This window comes from Danio rerio, chromosome 19 (assembly GCF_049306965.1).
Source record: "Danio rerio strain Tuebingen ecotype United States chromosome 19, GRCz12tu, whole genome shotgun sequence".
Lineage (NCBI taxonomy): Eukaryota > Metazoa > Chordata > Actinopteri > Cypriniformes > Danionidae > Danio > Danio rerio.
In genome coordinates this window covers 7,938,274-7,956,461 of record NC_133194.1, presented here as the reverse complement: position 1 = coordinate 7,956,461, position 18,188 = coordinate 7,938,274, and the positions used below count along the sequence as shown (strand labels likewise).

Sequence of the window (18,188 nt, the reverse complement as noted above, 5' to 3'; positions counted from 1 at the left end):
ATGGTGCCATTTTGGTGACTGTCGCTTTAAATTCAATTGAGATTGTGCTCCCTGTCCACTTTTCATAAGAGGGCGGAGCTAGACTGATGCCACAACAGTGTTTAAACTGTGATTTTTCAATAATAGGTCTCCTTTAAACTACAACCCCAAATCAGAAACGTTAGAACGGAATGGAAAGTGAAAATAAAAAAAGAAATGAGTGATTTCTAAATTCACGTTGACTTGTATTCTATTGCAGAAAATACAACAAACATAATTTAATGTGTTCCTCAAGATTTTATTGTGTTTTTTTCCTAAGTAAACACTTATTCCAATTTTGGTTCTTGCAACACATTTTATAAAGTTAGAACAGTAAAGCATTTACCACTTTTTAATGTTGTCCTTCCTTTTCACAACACTTAAAAATACAATTAGGGACTAAAAAAAAACACTAGGTGTCTGTGATGATGTGAGATGACTGTAAACAAGTCTTGAGGTGGCCAACAGTACAGGGTCTGCGTTGTCGTATTTTGCGGTTCAAAAATGCACCACACATTTTCTATTGGAGACAGGTCGGGACTGCAGACAGGCCATTCAAGTACCTTTATCCTCCTGGGAACCCCTGATTTGGGGTTGTTTATATTACATCGTTATCTTAAATAATATTTATTAAACCAGCAGCTTTTATTTTGCTCCGTATATAAAGCTGGAGCATAGCGTATTGAACTTTAAAATACATTCCTGCCACCTACTGGACTGGAGTGTGGAGCGCATTATTGTAGGAATGTAAAATAGGCTACATTGCTGACCACATCTGGAACTTCTGAACATAAGAATTTATTTCTAAGGAACAGTTGCTGGAGCTTAAGATGGAACAGCTTGAAAACAGCAAGAAAATACAGGCAACAAATGCGAAGATGAAAACCTGCAAGTCCTTATCTTAGCAATAGAGGAAGAATAAAAAGCAGAGTTAGTTAGTTATCTGTCACTTATAAATAATCAAATAATTTAATTATATCAGTCATTCTAACTGTTTATTGCAAGGGCTTATAATTTCTAGAGACAAACAACGTATACACTGTATAAGGATGAAACTGAAGTGATGTTAAATGGAGAATATTCTGAAAGTGTTATCTGTGCTCATACTGTACACTAACAACTCTGAATTGAAGCGTGTTCCATAGAATTGTTTTAATACATGCAAATTATATTCATATCCCACATTGAGCACAGGGAATGTGAAGTTTCAGCTTCCCCAGAATGTTCTTGTGTAACTTTTGAGGCCTTGTTTCATTCTAAAACTACTTCCACGCCAAGTGCAGGCTTCTCTTCAGTGTGAACTGTCATGTGGGATACGAGCTTCTGTTTCACTCTGAAACTCTTTCCACACTGTTGGCAGGAGTACGGTTTCTCTCTGGTATGAAGTTTCATGTGAATGTCCAGGCTTTGCTTTAACGTAAAACTCTTTTTACAGTGCTGGCAATCGTAAGGCTTTTCTCCAGAGTGAATTTTCTTGTGCCTCTCCAGTTTTGTTTTCTCTATAAAACTCTTCCCGCACTGAGGGCAAGTAAAAGGTTTCTCTCCGGTGTGAATCCTAATGTGACCCTTAAGGTTACTTTGATGAGTAAAACTCTTTCCACACTGATCGCAAGCAAAAGGTTTCTCTCCGGTGTGAGTCCTAATGTGAATGTCAAGGCTTTTTTGTTGGTTATAACTCTTTCCACACTGAGGGCAGGTGTAAGGCTTGCTTCCGGTGTGAAGTCTCATGTGGCTCTCAAGGTTTTGTTTCCCTCTGAAATTCTTTCCGCAATGAGAGCAGACGAAAGGCTTTTCTCCAGTGTGAATTCTCATGTGACTTTCAAGCTTCTTGTTCTCGGTGAAGCTTTTTCCACACTGTTGGCAGGAGAAAGGTTTTTCTCCAGTGTGAATTCTCACATGAATTTTAAGATCTTGTTTCACTCTGAAACTCCTTCCACACTCAGGGCAGGAGTAAGGCTTTTCTCCAGTGTGAATTCTCATGTGCCTTTCTAGGTTTTGTTTTATTGCAAAACTCTTTCCACACTCTTGGCATGTGTAAGGTTTCTCTCCAGTATGAGTTTTGATGTGGTTTTCAAGGCACTTTTTTACTCTGAAACTCTTTCCACACTCAGGGCAGGAGTAAGGCTTTTCTCCAGTGTGAATCGTCAAGTGCGTGTCGAGGATTTGTTTCTCTCTGAAACTCTTCCCACAATTTTGACATGTGTAAGGTTTCTCTCCGGTGTGAATCCTCATGTGGCCCTCCAGGCTTTGCTTTAATCTGAATTTTTTTCCGCAGTCAGGGCAGGTGAATGGCTTTTCCCCAGTGTGAATTTTTAAGTGACTTTCAAGGCTGTGTTTCATTGTGAAACACTTATCACACTCCGGACAAGTGAAGGGGTGATCTCCAGCGTGAATCTTCATGTGATTTTTAAGATACCGCATTTGAGTGAAACTCTTTCCACACTCTGAACAAAAATAATGTTGTTCTCCGGTGTGAATCACTTTGTGACTTTCAAGACTTTGGTTTGTTGTGAAAATCTCTCCACACTGTTTGCAGGTGAAGGCCGTCTCTCCCGTTTTAATCTTTAGGCTCGATTGTTCTGTGATATGCGTCCCAGACTGAGAGACGCAGTCTTCTTCTTTTATATCCATTTGATCTAAAGTAAACTTTAACAGATAAGAGAAAGCATGATTAAGGTTAGATAACTAAAGTGATGGTTTAACAATGACTTAATAGCAGACAGAACAGACTTTTACTGAGCAACAACACAACATTGTTTTTTAAATGTATTTCACCCTACCATTGAAAAATATAATCTGTTAAGTTTGTTTTTAACAGAAAAAGAAAAGCACAGAAAGCTATTGCTCCGACAGTGGAAACAGGACATGATTTCGGCCTCACTGCTCAAGCTCCTAGACTACTGACTTGGCCCGGCCTGTTGAAAGCACTGGCTCACACTAGCATGACTGTAAATAGAGAGTCATTATCTACAAATGACAAAAACATGGAACAGTAAAGAACTTTCAGATGATTTCAGTAAATCATTTGGTTATTAGTTATAAGCGTCAGTAACAGTCCTCAATAAAATTCTGACATTGAATCAACATTCATATTTTGGTCGGAAGGTTATTACATCCAGGATAAAATGTTGATTTAATGTAAAAATAAAGTTAAGTCTTAAACATATAGGCTACACGACGCATTTGGTCGAAATATAACATTGGTTTGATGTTGAACTTAATAGAACTCAAACTATGTTCTTCTTTACAAGTCTGCGTGTCGTGTGTGCGTGCTCATCATTTGAATTAAAGGCCGCCTAGGTTACCCCTTTTTCCAGATTTAATACAAGTGTTTTGTGTCTCCAGAATGTGTTTGTAAAGTTTCAGCTCAAAACACCCATCAGATTATTTATTATAGCTTTCCAAAGTTTCTATTTTACAGCTCTTAGCATCAGGTAGCGTTTTTTGTGAACTGGGCCTTTAAAGGGTCACGAAACACCAAAACATTTTTTGAGCTGTTGACAGTCGTATTTGTGTCCCACACTGCTAAAAACACTATTAGGACACTAAAAACGTGAAAATTAGTTGTTTTTGCGTTATTTCGAGCAGACTCATACTTCCGGTTTGAAACTAATTTTTGAAGCTGCGTCACGGCCATGAGATCTTAGCGTGTATTCAGGTGTGTAGACTGGACGTCTGTACCTGGGAGTTCCTTATTACGTCTCTGAGTGTGCTGCATTCATTCTTATGAAAGACTTGGTTCAAACCAATTAGCGTGCTCTATTATGTATGCGGTGCAACTTCATTAATATGCAAGACTGTTTTTAACAGTTACAGTGTTCAGACGGCAGAGAGACGCTGTGTTGTGTTGCCAAGCAGAAGAACATGAATTGTTTGGAGTTATGGGTTGTCAGTGTTGCTTTTATAATTTGCTGCAGTGAAGGTTTTGTTTTAATTTTTCCTCTATGAGATTGCAGCTGGACTCACGTGTGGATTACAGTGCACGCGACGCGCCATAGCAATACGTGTCTAAGGAACATTGTTTACCCGAGAGCTTTTCTCATATGGAAATGGTGAAATCCGGAATTGCCGCTCGTCTCCTTTTAATAAAGTTGCGGATCCAGTTTGTGTTGATTGTCCTGTCGCTACAAATTTGGTAAGTGAGCGATCAGTGGTCTTTGTTTGTTTATTCAAAGGCAAAGTTAGTTCGTATTGTCAGCAGTACTCTTTCAGTGTTTAAAGACGGACCTTACTCAAATGATTTCTAAGTTAATAAAGTTTACCTTACGTTAACATCACTACAATATTATGGACTAAAACCGAGTGTAAACGTGTGAGCACCACCACCAAACTTTAGGACACTTTTTTTCCAGACTTTTTCCAAAGTAGAGGTGTGAAAACACCCCGCTGAAACAAGGGGGTTTCATGGGCCTTTAAGGCTAGTCCTCCATGCCCACCGTTTCCACGTGCCTGTCAGCGTGCCTCCCTCGGCTTCTTCAGACAACAGACAGACATGAAGGAAGAAGATCTCACGTAATGTTGTGAAAAATACTACAGTAAGAACTTTCCTAATGAATATTTGATGCATTTGTTGTGGAGTTACACTGATGAGTCACACACAATGTTGTTACAAAGTTCAAGCACACACACAGATATACACACACACACACACACACACACACACAGCGCAAACACACACAGACAGCACGCACGTTTAGCATTGCACTGTTTTTGCATGCAAATGTGACAGAATACATGTTATTATATGTCAATAAGCACATTTTAACTAATTTGGCAGTTTGCTTAGGGTCATGGTCTGTTTGAAAACCCATTTGTGGCCAAGTTTTAATTTCCTGGCTGGCGTCTTGAGATGTTGCTTCAGTATTTCTACATAATGTTCTTTCTTCATGATGCAATCTGTGCTGTGAAGTGGACCAGTCCCTCCTGCAGCAAAACAGCCCCACAACATGATGCTGCCGCCCCCATACTTCACAGTTGGGATGGTGTTCCTAGGCTTGTAAGCTTTCCACTTTGTCCTCCAAATGTAAAACTGGTCATTATGGCCAAAAAGGTTCAATAATATTTTCATCAGCCCACAGGACATGTCCCTAAACATTATTCTTTTCCCAGTGTAATTTAGCAAATTGTAATCTGGCTTTTTTGTTGATTGTGGCTTGTTGATTTTCCCATGTTGTCACACAAGGAAGCAGTGTGTTTGAGGTTTTCCTTAAATACTATTCTACAGTTGTGCCTTCAAATAACTCAAATGTTGGCAATTAGCCAATCAAAAACTTCCAAAACCTTGAAACCATTATCTCAGCATTTTCAGAGGCATAATAGTCTTATTGTATGTAAACTTGACTTTCAAGAAAAGATAACAATTTCTAAAAAAAAATATTTCTCTCATTATTCTGCTATTAAGCATAACAGAAACAAATGTGATAATCCTAACTTTACCTAAAAGAGAAAAACTTACATCTGAAAACATTAACATTTGACTTTTTTTTAATGATTGTGCCTTTTTATACAGTGTATGTAAAATTCTGGTTTCAACTGTATGTCTGTCCAAACAGCTGTCCAAAGTAGATACTTCACCATAGGTGCCCTTTAAATAACGGACACAAGGCAACGGACAGAACGGTAATCATTTTCCCTAAAATTTATGTTTAATGTAACTTTAGATGTTTAATATGGACCAAAATCTCTGAGGAATATTTTCAGTAAATCTATGCCACAAAGGATTAAGGCAGTTCTGAAAGCAAAAGTGGGTCCAACCCGGTAGGCTAACAGTAAACTGTACCTAATAAAGTGGCCGGGGAGCGTATGTAGTGTCCTCTTGCATTGTGCAGTACACTGCTAACACTTGGAAACTACTTTGACACTTACATTTTTGATAGGCGGTAAACACATCAGTTATTATAGGTTTATACCTTCTATCTTTCCATAGTTTTGTATTGTTTGCTTTTAATCTAAGCGTTACTTTTCGTTTTGCATTTAAATCAAGAACAAAAAAATGAAGTTAAAATGGGCTCTGTCACATATAAATACATAACATTAAGCAACTAATCTACATTTTCTTAACATAAGTAACAGGTTATTAAAGAAATATTAAAGTGCAGAACTCACCTTCACAATAGCTGAAGACGAAAGCTTTATTTTTCTGAAATATCGGTGATAAACATTGCTGCACGTCACCGCGAAGATTTGCTACTGAGATTGGATGTGACGCGCAAATGAATCATGTCAGAAAGCAACGATACTGCGCGCTCCCGTCTGTGTGACTGACAATAGACAACCCTCAGCCAGATATTTTAATCGACGAGTGGACTGGACTGTTTTCTTCTTCTTCTAGAGTTAACTGTAGCACATCCATAAGTTGCATTACTGCCATCTGTTGTTTTCACTTCAATGTTATATTCTCCCTTAAAGTCCAGTCCTTTTTATTAACTAAATAAAAAATACTTATTTTATATAATTGTTTATTAAAAATATGGAATACAGTGTATCATAAAATGTAAAAATTTCAAATACAATACCACAGTTACAGTAGGTGTAACAGTACATGTGTGGTAAATGTGTGTAATTAGTAGATTTAAATACATTCTAATTGTGTCAGTGTTGAGAATGTCCATGCTGTTTTATCAGGCTTTAAAAAGGTGCCTACTATGCTCATTTCTACAAGATGTAAAAAAATGAGTCGCTGATGTCCCTAGAGTGTGTGTGTGACGTTTCAGTTCAAAATACACCACAAACAATGTTTTATAACTCTTTGAAGCGACTCCTTTTAGTCTTTGATCCTAATTGTACCATTTTGGTGACTCTCGCTTTAAATTCAAATGAGATTGTGCTCCCAGTCCACTTTTTAAAAGAGGGCGGAGATACAAAGGCCACCAGAAGCTGGTTAAATTTGCAGACTGTTGCCACAAAAGTGTTTAAACTCTAACCCCAGATCAGAAAAGTTAGGACAGTATGAAAAGTGAAAATTAAAAAAGAAATGAGTGATTTCTAAATTCACGTTGACTTGTATTCTATTGCAGACAATACAACAAACATTATTTAATTTGTTCCTCATGATTTTATTGCGTTTTTTCCAAATTAAACTCATTCCAATTTTGGTTCTTGCAACACATTTAAAAAAAATTGGAGGAGTAAAGCATTTACCACTTTGTAATGTTGCCATTCCTTTTCACAACACTTAAAAGATGTTTTAAGACACAAGATGATGATGTTTGATGACTGCAAACAAGTCTAAAGGTGGCCAAAAGTACAGGGTCTGCGTTGTCGTATTTTGCAATTTAAAACGCACCACACATTTTCTATTAGAAACAGGTCGGCACTGCAGGCAGGCCAGTCAAGTACCTGTATCCTCTTCAGCCAGGACATTGTAATATGTGCAGAATGTGGTTTTGCATTCTTGTCTTGTTGAATTATGCCTGGGCGTCCCTGCAAAAGAAGACAGCATATTGTGCTCCAATATTTCTATTTTCAGCATTCATGGTGCCATCAAAGAAGTGCAAGTTACCTTTGCCAAGAGCACTTGATCATAGCAGACCCTGGCTTTTGGACTGGTAACGGTTTGGATGCTCCTTTTCTTTTTTGGTTCGGAGTACACAGTGTCCATTTCTCCTCAAAAAAAAAAAAAACCTGAAATACCAAGTCATCTGACCACAGTTTACGTTTCCACTGTGTGATGATCCATCCCAGATGCCTCCAAGCCCAGAGAAGTTGACAGCACTTCTGGACACTGTTAACATAGGGCTTCCTTTTGGCACAGTACAGTTTTCACTGGCATTTGTGAATGTAACTACATATTGTGGTACTTGACAAAGATTTGACAAAGTAGTCCTGAGCCCATGTGGTCATATCGCTTATAGATAAATGAAGATTCTTGTTGAATTGAAGGTATGAATGACAGGAAAGATATATTTACAAATGAAATGAAGTTGACCAAACGAAACATGAAATATTTTCTGTTCATATTGTCTGCAATGAAATAGAAGTCAAAGTAAACTTATAAATCACTACTTTCTTTTTTTTGCGTTTTCCACATTGTCATAACATTTTCTGCTTTGGGGTTGTTTATATTACATCGTTATATTAAATAATATTTATTAGACTAATAGCTTTTATCTTGCACCTTATATTAAGCTGGAGCTTAGCGTCTTCAACTTTAAAATACATTCCTGCCACCTACTGGACTGGAGTGTTGAGCGCATTATTGTAGAGATGTGAAATAGGCTACATTGCTGACTACATCTGAAACTCCTGAACATAAGAATCTTTTTCTAAGAAACAGTTCCTGGAGCTAAATATGGAACAGCTTGAAAACAGCAAGAAAATACAGGCAACAAATGCGAAGATGAAAACCTGCAAGGCATCTTAGCAACAAAGGAAGAATGAAAGGCAGAGCTAGTTAGTTATCTGTCACTTATAAATAATCAAATAATTGAATTGAATCAGTCATGTTAACTGTTTATTGCAATGGCTTATAATATCTAAAGAGTAACAAAGTATACACTGGATAAGGATGAAACTATGAAGTGATGTTAAATGAAGAATATTCTGAAAGTGTTTTCTGTGCACATACACTAATGCTGTGCTCACACCAGACGCAGAAGAAGCATTAAGGGTGAGTGGTTTACATGTTAAGTCAATGCAAAGTCGTGAATAGATATACGGCAGCGTGATACGCACAACTGAGGCAGCGTGAATGGCGTGAGTTGAGCATCTTGCGCGATTGACACGGTTAACGCGTGTTTTGTGCAAATGGCGAGTTCAAAAATGTGAACTTCAGCAGACATTCGTACCGCGTTAACCAATCAGGAGCTTGCTCTTGTGGGGGTATGATTATGATGTAGTGCCTGTTGTTGGTGTCCAGGGATAAAATCCTCCTGCCGACACCTGTTCATCAAAATGGGATCGGCTCATTCAGAAGCACTGCTGAAAGGTATAGTTTTTTTGATGAGTTCACAGAGCTGGGTGCACCTCAGAATGCATATAGTGGACTCAGGCACAGCTCCAAACAAATCAACGCTGTTTTTCATTCTTCCTAAAGCACATAAACACAGCAACTCTCTCAATGAAATCCATGTTAGCCATTTAGCAACAAATGTAGAGTCACAAGGCAGACAGAAGCCCAGCCCATGAAGCGAATCTGCATCGGTTATGAAGTGAATTTGACGTGCGAATGAAGCGAATTTGATGCGGGAATGAATCAAGTAAACTCAAAATGTTCACGCGTCTATTTACACCCGAATATCGAAATTTATTCGTGCATACCGCGTCTGATGTAAACACAGCATAACAACTCTGAATTTAACTGTGTTTCATGGTATTTGTTTAAATATTCCACATCGAGTACAGGGAATGTGAAGTTTCAGCTTTTCTTTCATGTCCCCAGTGTGTTCTCGTGTAACTTTTGAAAGGCCTTGTTTCATTCTAAAACTATTTCTATGCCAAGTGCAGGCTTCACTTCAGTGTGAACTGTCATGTGGGATATGAGCTTCTGTTTCAATCTGAAACTCTTTCCACACTGAGAGCAAGTGAAAGGGTTTTGTCCAGTGTGAATTCTAGTGTGAACGTCAAGACACTGTTTTTCTCTGAAACACTTTCCACACTGTTGGCATCTGTAAGGCTTCTCTCCCGTATGAATTTTCATGTGCCTTTCAAGTTTGTGTTTCTCTGTAAAACTCTTTCCACACTGTTGGCAGGTGTAAAGCTTTTCTCCAGTGTGAATCCTCATGTGAATGTCCAGGCTTTGCTTCAATGTAAAACTCTTTTTACAGTGCTGGCAAATGTACGGCTTTTCTCCAGAGTGAATTTTCTTGTGCCTCTCCAGTTTTGTTTTCTCTATAAAACTCTTTCCACACTGAGAGCAAGTGAAGGGTTTCTCTCCAGTGTGAATCCTAATGTGACCCTTAAGGGTACTTTGTTGTGTGAAACTCTTTCCACACTGATGACAAGGGAAAGGTTTCTCTCCGGTGTGAGTCCTAATGTGAATCTCAAGGCTTTTTTGTTGGTTATAACTCTTTCCACACTGAGGGCAGGTGTAAGGCTTGTTTCCGGTATGAAGCCTTATGTGGCTTTCAAGGTTTTGTTTCCCTCTGAAATTCTTTCCGCAATGAGAGCAGACGAAAGGCTTTTCTCCAGTGTGAATTCTCATGTGACTTTCAAGTTTCTTGTTCTCTGAGAAACTTTTTCCACACTGTTGGCAGGAGAAAGGCTTTTCTCCAGTGTGAATTCTCACATGAATTTTAAGATCTTGTTTCACTCTGAAACTTCTTCCACACTCAGGGCAGGCGAAAGGCTTTTCTCCAGTGTGAATTCTCATGTGCCTTTCTAGGTTTTGTTTCTCTGTGAAACTCTTTCCACACTCCTGGCACATGTAAGGTTTCTCTCCGGTGTGAATTTTGATGTGGTTTTCAAGGCATTTTTTCACTCTGAAACTCTTTCCACACTCAGGGCAGGAGTAAGGCTTTTCTCCAGTGTGAATTCTCATGTGAATGTCCAGGCTTTGTTTCAATGTGTATCGTCAAGTGCTTTTCAAGGTTTTGTTTCTCTGTGAAACTCTTCCCACATTCTTGGCATGTGTAAGGTTTCTCTCCAGTGTGAATCCTCACATGACCGTCCAGGCTATGCTTCATTCTGAAATTCTTACCACAGTAAGGGCAGATGAATGGCTTTTCTCCAGTGTGAATTTTCAAGTGAGTTTCAAGGCTTTGTTTCACCGTAAAACACTTATCACACTCTGGACAAGTGAAAGGATGAGCTCCAATGTGAATCTTCATGTGATTTTTAAGATACCGCTTTAGTGTGAAACTCTTTCCACACTCTGCACAAATATAAGTTTGTTCTCCGGTGTGAATCACTGTGTGACATTCGAGGCTTTGGTTAGTTGTGAAAATCTCTCCACGCTGTTTGCAGATGAAAGGCAACTCTCCAATCTTTAGGCTCGGTTGTTCTGTAAAATACATCCCAGACTGATGACTGGGTGCACAGTCTTCTTCTTTTATATCCATTTGATCTAAAGTAAACTTTAACAGATAAGAGCAAGCATGATTAAGGTTAGATAACTAAAGTAATGGTTAGATAATCATTTAATAGCAGACAGAACAGACTTTTACTGGGCACCAACACAACCTTGTTTTTGAAATGTATTTCACCCTATTCTTAAACAACTAAATCTGATATGTTTGTGTTTAACATGTGGTGAGAAAGTAAAAGGCATGCAAAAATGCAACAAGTTTACTCGCAGAGATATATGCAAGCATATATAGTAGAGAACAACCTACAATTTCCTAACTTTCAAGGTCAATGCTTTAACACAACACCACAACAATCTGACACATGTGGTTCATTCATTTAATTCATTCTGCTTATCCGGGGCCAGTTCGTGGGGGCAGCAGTCTCATGTGGGAAACCCAGCCTCCCCTCCAGGGGGATTCCAAGGTGTTCCCAGGCCAACCAAGAGACGTAGTCCCTCTAGCATGTCCTGGGTCTTCCCTGAAGCCTCCTCCTGGTGAGACAAGCCTGGAACACCTCCCTAGGTATGTGTTCAGAAGGCACCTGAAATGGATACTCAAGCCACCTCAGCTGGCTTCTCTCAATGTGGAGTAGCAGCAGCTCTACTCCAAGCTCCTCCTGGGTGACAGAGCTCCTCGCCCTATCTATTACGGTGTGCCCTGCCACTCTGTGACGGAAAATCATTTCGGCCGCTTGTATATGAGATCTTGCCATTTCGGTCATGACCCAAAGTTCATGACCATAGGTGAGAGTAGGATTGTAGATTGACTGGTACATCAGGAGCTTTGCCTTTCGACTCTCAGCTTCTTTACCACAACGCACCAGCATAGTGATCGTATTACTGCTGCACCGATCTGCCAGTCAATCTCACGTTTCTTCCCTCTCTTGTGAACAAAACCCCAAGATACTTGAAAATGCCCACCAGTATAGACCTTCAGCATGCACTAGGACAGTTTGCTGCTGAGTGTGACATGGCCAGCATGAGAATAAGCACCTACAAGTCCAAGGCCATGGTGCCCCACCAAAAATAGGTGGCTTGCCATCACCAGGTTGGAGGAAATTCCACCTGAGAGATGGTTACAAGAAATCTGCAAAGATGAGTAGGCCAAAATTCCTCCACAGCGTAGCAGCTGCTAAGTCTGGCCTAACCTTATTAGGTTTAGGGGGCAAACACTTTTTTTTTTTTTTTTTTACAAAGGGGTATGTTGTTTGTATTTTGTTTTCCCATAATAATAAAATCCTTCATTTTAAAACTGCATGGTCATGAAAAACCTGGAAAAGTCATGAAATTTTGACATGGCATTGTCCAGGCCTGGAAAAGTTTTGGAAAAGCAGAAAAAAATTGTAGGATTTTGTAGAGAAGTGAATCTCGAATAATATATAACATAGATCATATAAAATATAGTAAAGATAAAAGTGAATTATTGTTTTCAGGTATTCACTATTGAGGTATTGAATAACCAACACTGCATAGTCTACATTGTATTTTATTTAATCTTTATTAAAGTTACAATAAATTTCTTGATGTTTTAAAATTTGAAATATTGAAATGTTTACACAGTCACAGGCCTTAAAGTGACAGTTCACTCAAAGATTAAAATGTACGGATTATTTACTCACACTTCACTTGTTTCAATACTATAGGAGTTATTAAATTATATTATTTTTGTGTTCATTTAAAAAAAAGAAAACTGAAATGTTTAAAACAAGTGTAACGGGTGTAATGAAAATGGTAAGTAATTTTTGGGTGAACTATCTCTTTAAAATGCATGCAGATGATAAACATTTACTCCATTAATGATTAAACTATGTATGAATCTATAATCCCAACATTGCATATCCTGCAATGTGAGTATTGCGGATGCACACATTGCAATATTGATGCTGAAATTATATATTGTGCAGCCCTAACTTGAATATAGGTAGTTGTCTTTACTTCTTTTCTGTCCTCTCACATTGTTTGTGCTGTGTAAGCATTATCTAAATCTGTTTTACATAGATATAATAACAAATTTAAGAGATTGTTGAGTGTTCTGTGATATGCTGTAATAAATATGGACGTCATCGTTTTCTTATTATTTACCATGTATATGTAGACATTACATGAAACATTATGCCATGAAAATGTACTTAAAAGTTCTGGAAAAGTCATAGAATTGTAGGAGTAAAAATGTGTTTAAGTAAGGGGCAAATACTTTTTCACACCAGTCCTGTTAAGACATTTGAAACTATTTTAATGTTTTTGAAAGGCGGTAAACACATAAGTTATTATAGCTTTACACCCGCTATTTTTACTTAGTTTTGTATTGTTTGCTTTTAATTTGAGCTTCGTTTTTCATTTTGCATTGAATCAAGAACATTTAAAATGGGCTGTCATATATTAATAAATAACATTACACAACTACTCTGCATTCACTTAAGTCACAGATAATTAAAGTGCAGAACTCACCTTCACAACAGCTGAAGACAGTTGGGTCTCTTAAATCTTTATTTTTTTTTTAAATATCGGCGATAAACGTCGATGCACGTCACCGCGAAGATTTGCTACTGAGATTGGATGTGACGCGCAAATGAATCGCGCGTGTCAGAAAGCAACGATACTGCGCGCTCCTGCCTGTGTGACAGACAATAGACAGCTCTCAGCCAGATGTTTCACTCCTAGATGAGTATAATATGATGAGAGGACTCAGTTTTTTTTCCTCATCATCCTCATTGGGATTTAACAGGAGCTCGCTTACTAGATGTTACATTACTGCCATCTCCTGGAGTTCCTTCACAATACTTCACATCCTCATCAGCAAGGCCGGGCAGAATCTGCTGTCAAGTCTCGATGGAATACAGCTGCAGATACTCACATCAAATAGCATACTTTTTGTGACGCTCTACAACAATAAATGATATGTTTTACATGACTGAGGGTGTTTTAGGGTTGGGGTAGGTGTTAATAAAATATAGTTTAAAGGGTTATTTGATAACCAATATGAATACATTCATTGATTCCTTTTCTTTTCGGCTTTGTCGCTTTATTAATCTGGGGTCGGCACAGCAGAATGAACCACCACAATACGAATAATACTTAATAAAATAACTGTTTTTACATTACCGTGAGGGTTGGATTTAGCGTTAGAGACATTAATAAAATAAAATTTATGAGTAATTTAATAAATAACGCTAGTTAACTTTTAGCTGCAGCTGTATTAACCACTATTTCAGGGCTCGAAATTAACTTTTTAAAAACTTTTTTACACTGGCTAACCTTATCCCAACTTTAAAATATTGTAGGACAACACACCAAAAAGGAATGAGCAACAACACTAATAGGACTAACAAACTAACTCATGCTGCAGTTACTAATTTATATAAACACACACATTCCAAAATGAATGTCCAATAAAATGACATTTCTAACGATCTTGTTGCCACATAACACAAGTTTCTATTACAAAGAGTCCAACTGTTACATTATGAAAAATAAAACAATGTTTTGCCAAAATGGTCACAATTTAGAGCCCTGCATTTGCTTATGGGTTCCTATTATGACCCTTTTACAAGATAAAAAAAATATTTGGTGTCTCCTAAATGGCGGTGAAGTTTCAGCTCAAAATACTCATCACATCATTTATTATACCCTGTTAAATATGTACATTTTTTGGTCAAGTTTTAGCTTTTGTGCGCCTGTGCCTTTAAATCCAAATTAGCTGATTCTCTCCGACAGCTTCAAGATGTCCTCAGATAAACACAGCACAACAATTCAAACACTGATGAAACGGATACCCACAGTCACAAATACCAAAGTTAAGATGTTTAATGGTTATTTGATGTGGAGTTTATTCAGCCGTTCTGCAAAGATCAAAGTGCCACACATAAATGCCATTTCGAAGTTAACATGTTGTTTTGTAGATCTATTTGGGGCAAATGTGACACGATGCCTAAAGTGCAAGTAAATATATGTTGCTGTATGGTAATCCATTGTGGCTAACATAACTGACACAAAAAACAATTTAAAATCCAGAAACTGAGACTCTTGTTGTTGTCTTTGAAACTCTGGGAGAACTGGGGAATTCAACAGTGCAACTGGGTTTTAATGCATGTTGCCAAATTGAGTTAAAAAAATGCTTCGAGGTTTAAATATTTTGTCAATAGGGCGAGGGGATGTGCTGGCAACTTGACAAAACATGGACAGTTTGGCCATTCAAATTATGGTAGTATCCCAAAAGAAATGACAAAACGGGAGGGTGGCAGGAGCTGATTGTGAAATACGGGAAAAACAAAAGTGTTGGCAGGTATGGTAATTGGAGCATTCTCGTTTATAGCTGTACTGACACTATGCAGCTATGGTACAGTACGGTACGCTTTTATGGCCGTTTTCACAGTCAAAAGGTAGCTAAAAACGAACCGGTCCAAACCACTTTTTGGGTACCTTTTCGGAAAGGTACTTAGCACAACAAAGGGGTACCAAAAGGCATTCCAAGACACGCAGCTGAACGCTATTGGTTTATAGACATACGTCACTCACTCATCCAACAAGCCAGAAGAATGAAAACAAAGGACCTACCATTTTTAAAAACACAGCCGAGACATTACACCGCAATAATATATGAGCAATTCCATGCAAATGTCAACCTTGGCATGAAAAACATTACGCATTCGCCAAAAAAGCTAAACCGTTTCTGCGTTTTTGGTGTAGGCTTGTATTTTACAGTTCTTTAAAAATACTCAAAAACGTATCGGTCAATGTTTTCAAACAACTATATATGATTTACAAAAGTCACACAAGCGGCAATTTCACACCCGTCATGATTGATGTGCAGTTATGATCAAATCCTGTTCATAGAAGTAATGACCATATATACACAAGTATTTATGTGTGTAAAGCATCTGTTTTGTGAGTAAGGCTTCTCATATGATATGTGAACAACGTGTACAGCTTTACTTTGACATTTCCTCGAGCAAAAATGACGTCGACTGAACCCCACGCCCAACCAAATGGCAGTGGAAACGCAAGCCTGATAAAGGTGACCCGTACCGTACCACTCAGTGGAAGCAGGCCATTGGTGTTGGAGCATAACTCTGCAGGGACAACGGCCCTCTAAGCTAGTCTCTTTTCTTTTCGGCCATGCTGATAAATGTTTCATGCAGTTCGTGGATCAAACAGGTAGGTCTGTTTTGTTCTGCCTTTGGCCTGTTTACTGGTTAATGCACCCCTGCCCAAACTCAATCCTGGAGGGCCGGTGTCCTGCAAAGTTTAGTTGTAACTTATAACCCCAATCAGACACACCTGGGCTAGCTAATCAAGCTTCTACTAGGTTTTCTAGAAACATCAATGCAGCTGTGTTAGGGAAAGTTGAAGCTAAAATTTGGAGGACACCGGCCCTCCAGGACCAAGTTTGGGCACCCCTGGATGAATGGTATGTGAAAATACATTTTTTTTGTCAAGCAAATGAATATTGTAGAATCTTCCGTTTATCGCTCAGCCCTGTTAACCACACACAAGCTTCTCTTCAGTTTCAATCCTGATGTGATTCTAAAGGTTTTGCTAAACTCTTTCCACACTGAAAGCACATGAAGGAGCTCTCTCCACTGTTCACACTCACAACATGTTTATAAATGCTTCTGGCGGTGAAAGCCTTTCCGCACAGTTGGCAGGTGAAACTCCTCCCTCGGCTGTGAATCTTCATGTGTCTTGCGAGGCCTTGCTTCAGCCTGAAACTCTTTTCACACTGCGGGCAGGCGAACGGCGTCTCTCCGGTGTGAGTCCTGATGTGACACACAAGCTTATATTTGCTGTTGAAACTCTTCTCGCACTTTATGCATGGGTACGGCTTTTCTCCGGTGTGTGTCCTCATGTGATGGCGAAGGTTGCTGTTCATCCTAAATCTCTTCCCACAGAGAGAGCATATGAAAGGCTTACACTTTACTTACACTTTACATTGAGCTGGAGTTTGGCGTCTTCATTTGTTGTGCTGTGTCGTTTTCTTCTGGTGTTTGTTTATTCCTGGAGGGTAGCAGACAAACTTTAAAATACATTCCTGCCACCTGCTGGACTGGAGTGTAAACATATGGTAGGAATGTGAAATAGGCTACATTTCTGACTACATCCGGAACATCTGGACATATTAAACTTTTTCTAAAAAACAATTTCTGGAACAAAGTTGGAACTGCTTGAAAACAGCGGGAAAATACAGGCAACAAATGTGAAGATGAAAACCTGCCAGTCCTCATCTTAGCAAGCAAGAAAGAATAACAGTCAGAGTAAGTTGGTTATCTGTAAATAATCAAATTATTTAAGTTAATAAGTAATTTTAACTGTTATAGCAACGGCAAAAGCATTTTGGTGGTTGAAATCAGGCAAATTAATTAATTTTTGACAGCATTAAACATGTTGTGAGTTATCCTACTTACTTATAATCAGCAGTGCAATACAGCTTTCATTCACCAAGCTTGTTTGCACAAAAATGACAATAGCACCATAAGAACATCAGGGCAATATTACAATCTGTACAGCACAGAATCCTGTGGCAAATACTACAGAAATATGAAAATAATACTATACACTACTACAAGAATACTACAAGAGTATTGCATACTCTACAACAAAATCCTGTGGTAAAAACTTCAGAAGTTTGAAAGTAATATCACACATTACTAAAAGAATACTACTGGAGTATTGCAACAAAATCCTTTGGTAAATACTATAGAAATGTAAAAGTAATACAACATGTAACCCAGGTTACTGCAGTCCTTAGTAAGCCCTTTAACCAAGTAAATTAATAAAAAACAATAACTGGAGCACATGTAAAATAATTTTATTTGTGTTTTTTAATACGATGTTATTTAAAAATAAAAATAATAATAATCAATCACAGCTCAGAGCGGGTTGGATGGTGTAGGACCGGCGGGGTTATGTTGGTGCCGTGACCCGGATGGGAGTGAGGTTTGGGGGGAGGTGGGGTGTAGTGTAACAGGCCAGCTAGTGACTGCTGTGCAGGTAAACCTTACTCCTCTGACCTCTAAAGATGCTCTAGCGACAGATAGAGGCCATGGTCTATAGGCTCCTTGTTAGAGCAACTGACTCCCATGCGGAAGGTCGCTGTGGTGTAAGACCGGCGGGGTTACACACACACTACCACAAGAATACTACAGGAATATTGCAAACTGTACAACTGAAT

The 18,188-nt window shown here is 38.5% G+C and overlaps 2 protein-coding genes and 1 long non-coding RNA gene across 5 annotated transcripts in view; 1 reads left to right on the top strand and 2 right to left on the bottom strand.

Annotated features, from left to right (window-relative positions):
* The window catches only part of LOC100004582 (uncharacterized), a 56,598-nt gene that overhangs the window by 8,945 nt on the left and 29,465 nt on the right, over positions 1-18,188 (top strand). The window contains exon 1 of one of the 2 annotated variants that reach the window (XM_073931454.1): positions 10,678-11,543. The exons of the other annotated variant lie outside the window; for it this stretch is intronic. Within the exon in view, the coding sequence (XP_073787555.1) occupies positions 11,344-11,543 (200 nt within the window). The 5' untranslated portion in view covers positions 10,678-11,343. Of the gene's footprint in view, positions 1-10,677; positions 11,544-18,188 lie in introns of those variants that run through there. 2 annotated transcript variants of the gene reach the window in all.
* On the bottom strand, positions 365-10,629 carry zgc:162972. Its single transcript, XM_021468205.3, has 2 exons — positions 9,437-10,629; positions 365-2,664 (listed from the first exon to the last, which is right to left on the bottom strand). Exons 1-2 carry the CDS (start codon positions 10,493-10,495, stop codon positions 1,270-1,272), a joined length of 2,454 nt encoding a protein of 817 aa, XP_021323880.1. The 5' UTR covers positions 10,496-10,629; the 3' UTR covers positions 365-1,269.
* LOC137488562 (uncharacterized) lies at positions 14,809-17,002 on the bottom strand. 2 transcript variants are annotated; one of them, XR_012394885.1, is made up of 2 exons: positions 16,415-17,002; positions 14,809-16,255 (listed from the first exon to the last, which is right to left on the bottom strand). It is a non-coding gene; the product is annotated as an uncharacterized lncRNA (long non-coding RNA). The 2 variants fall into 2 exon arrangements; XR_012394886.1 differs by having other exon boundaries at positions 14,809-16,239.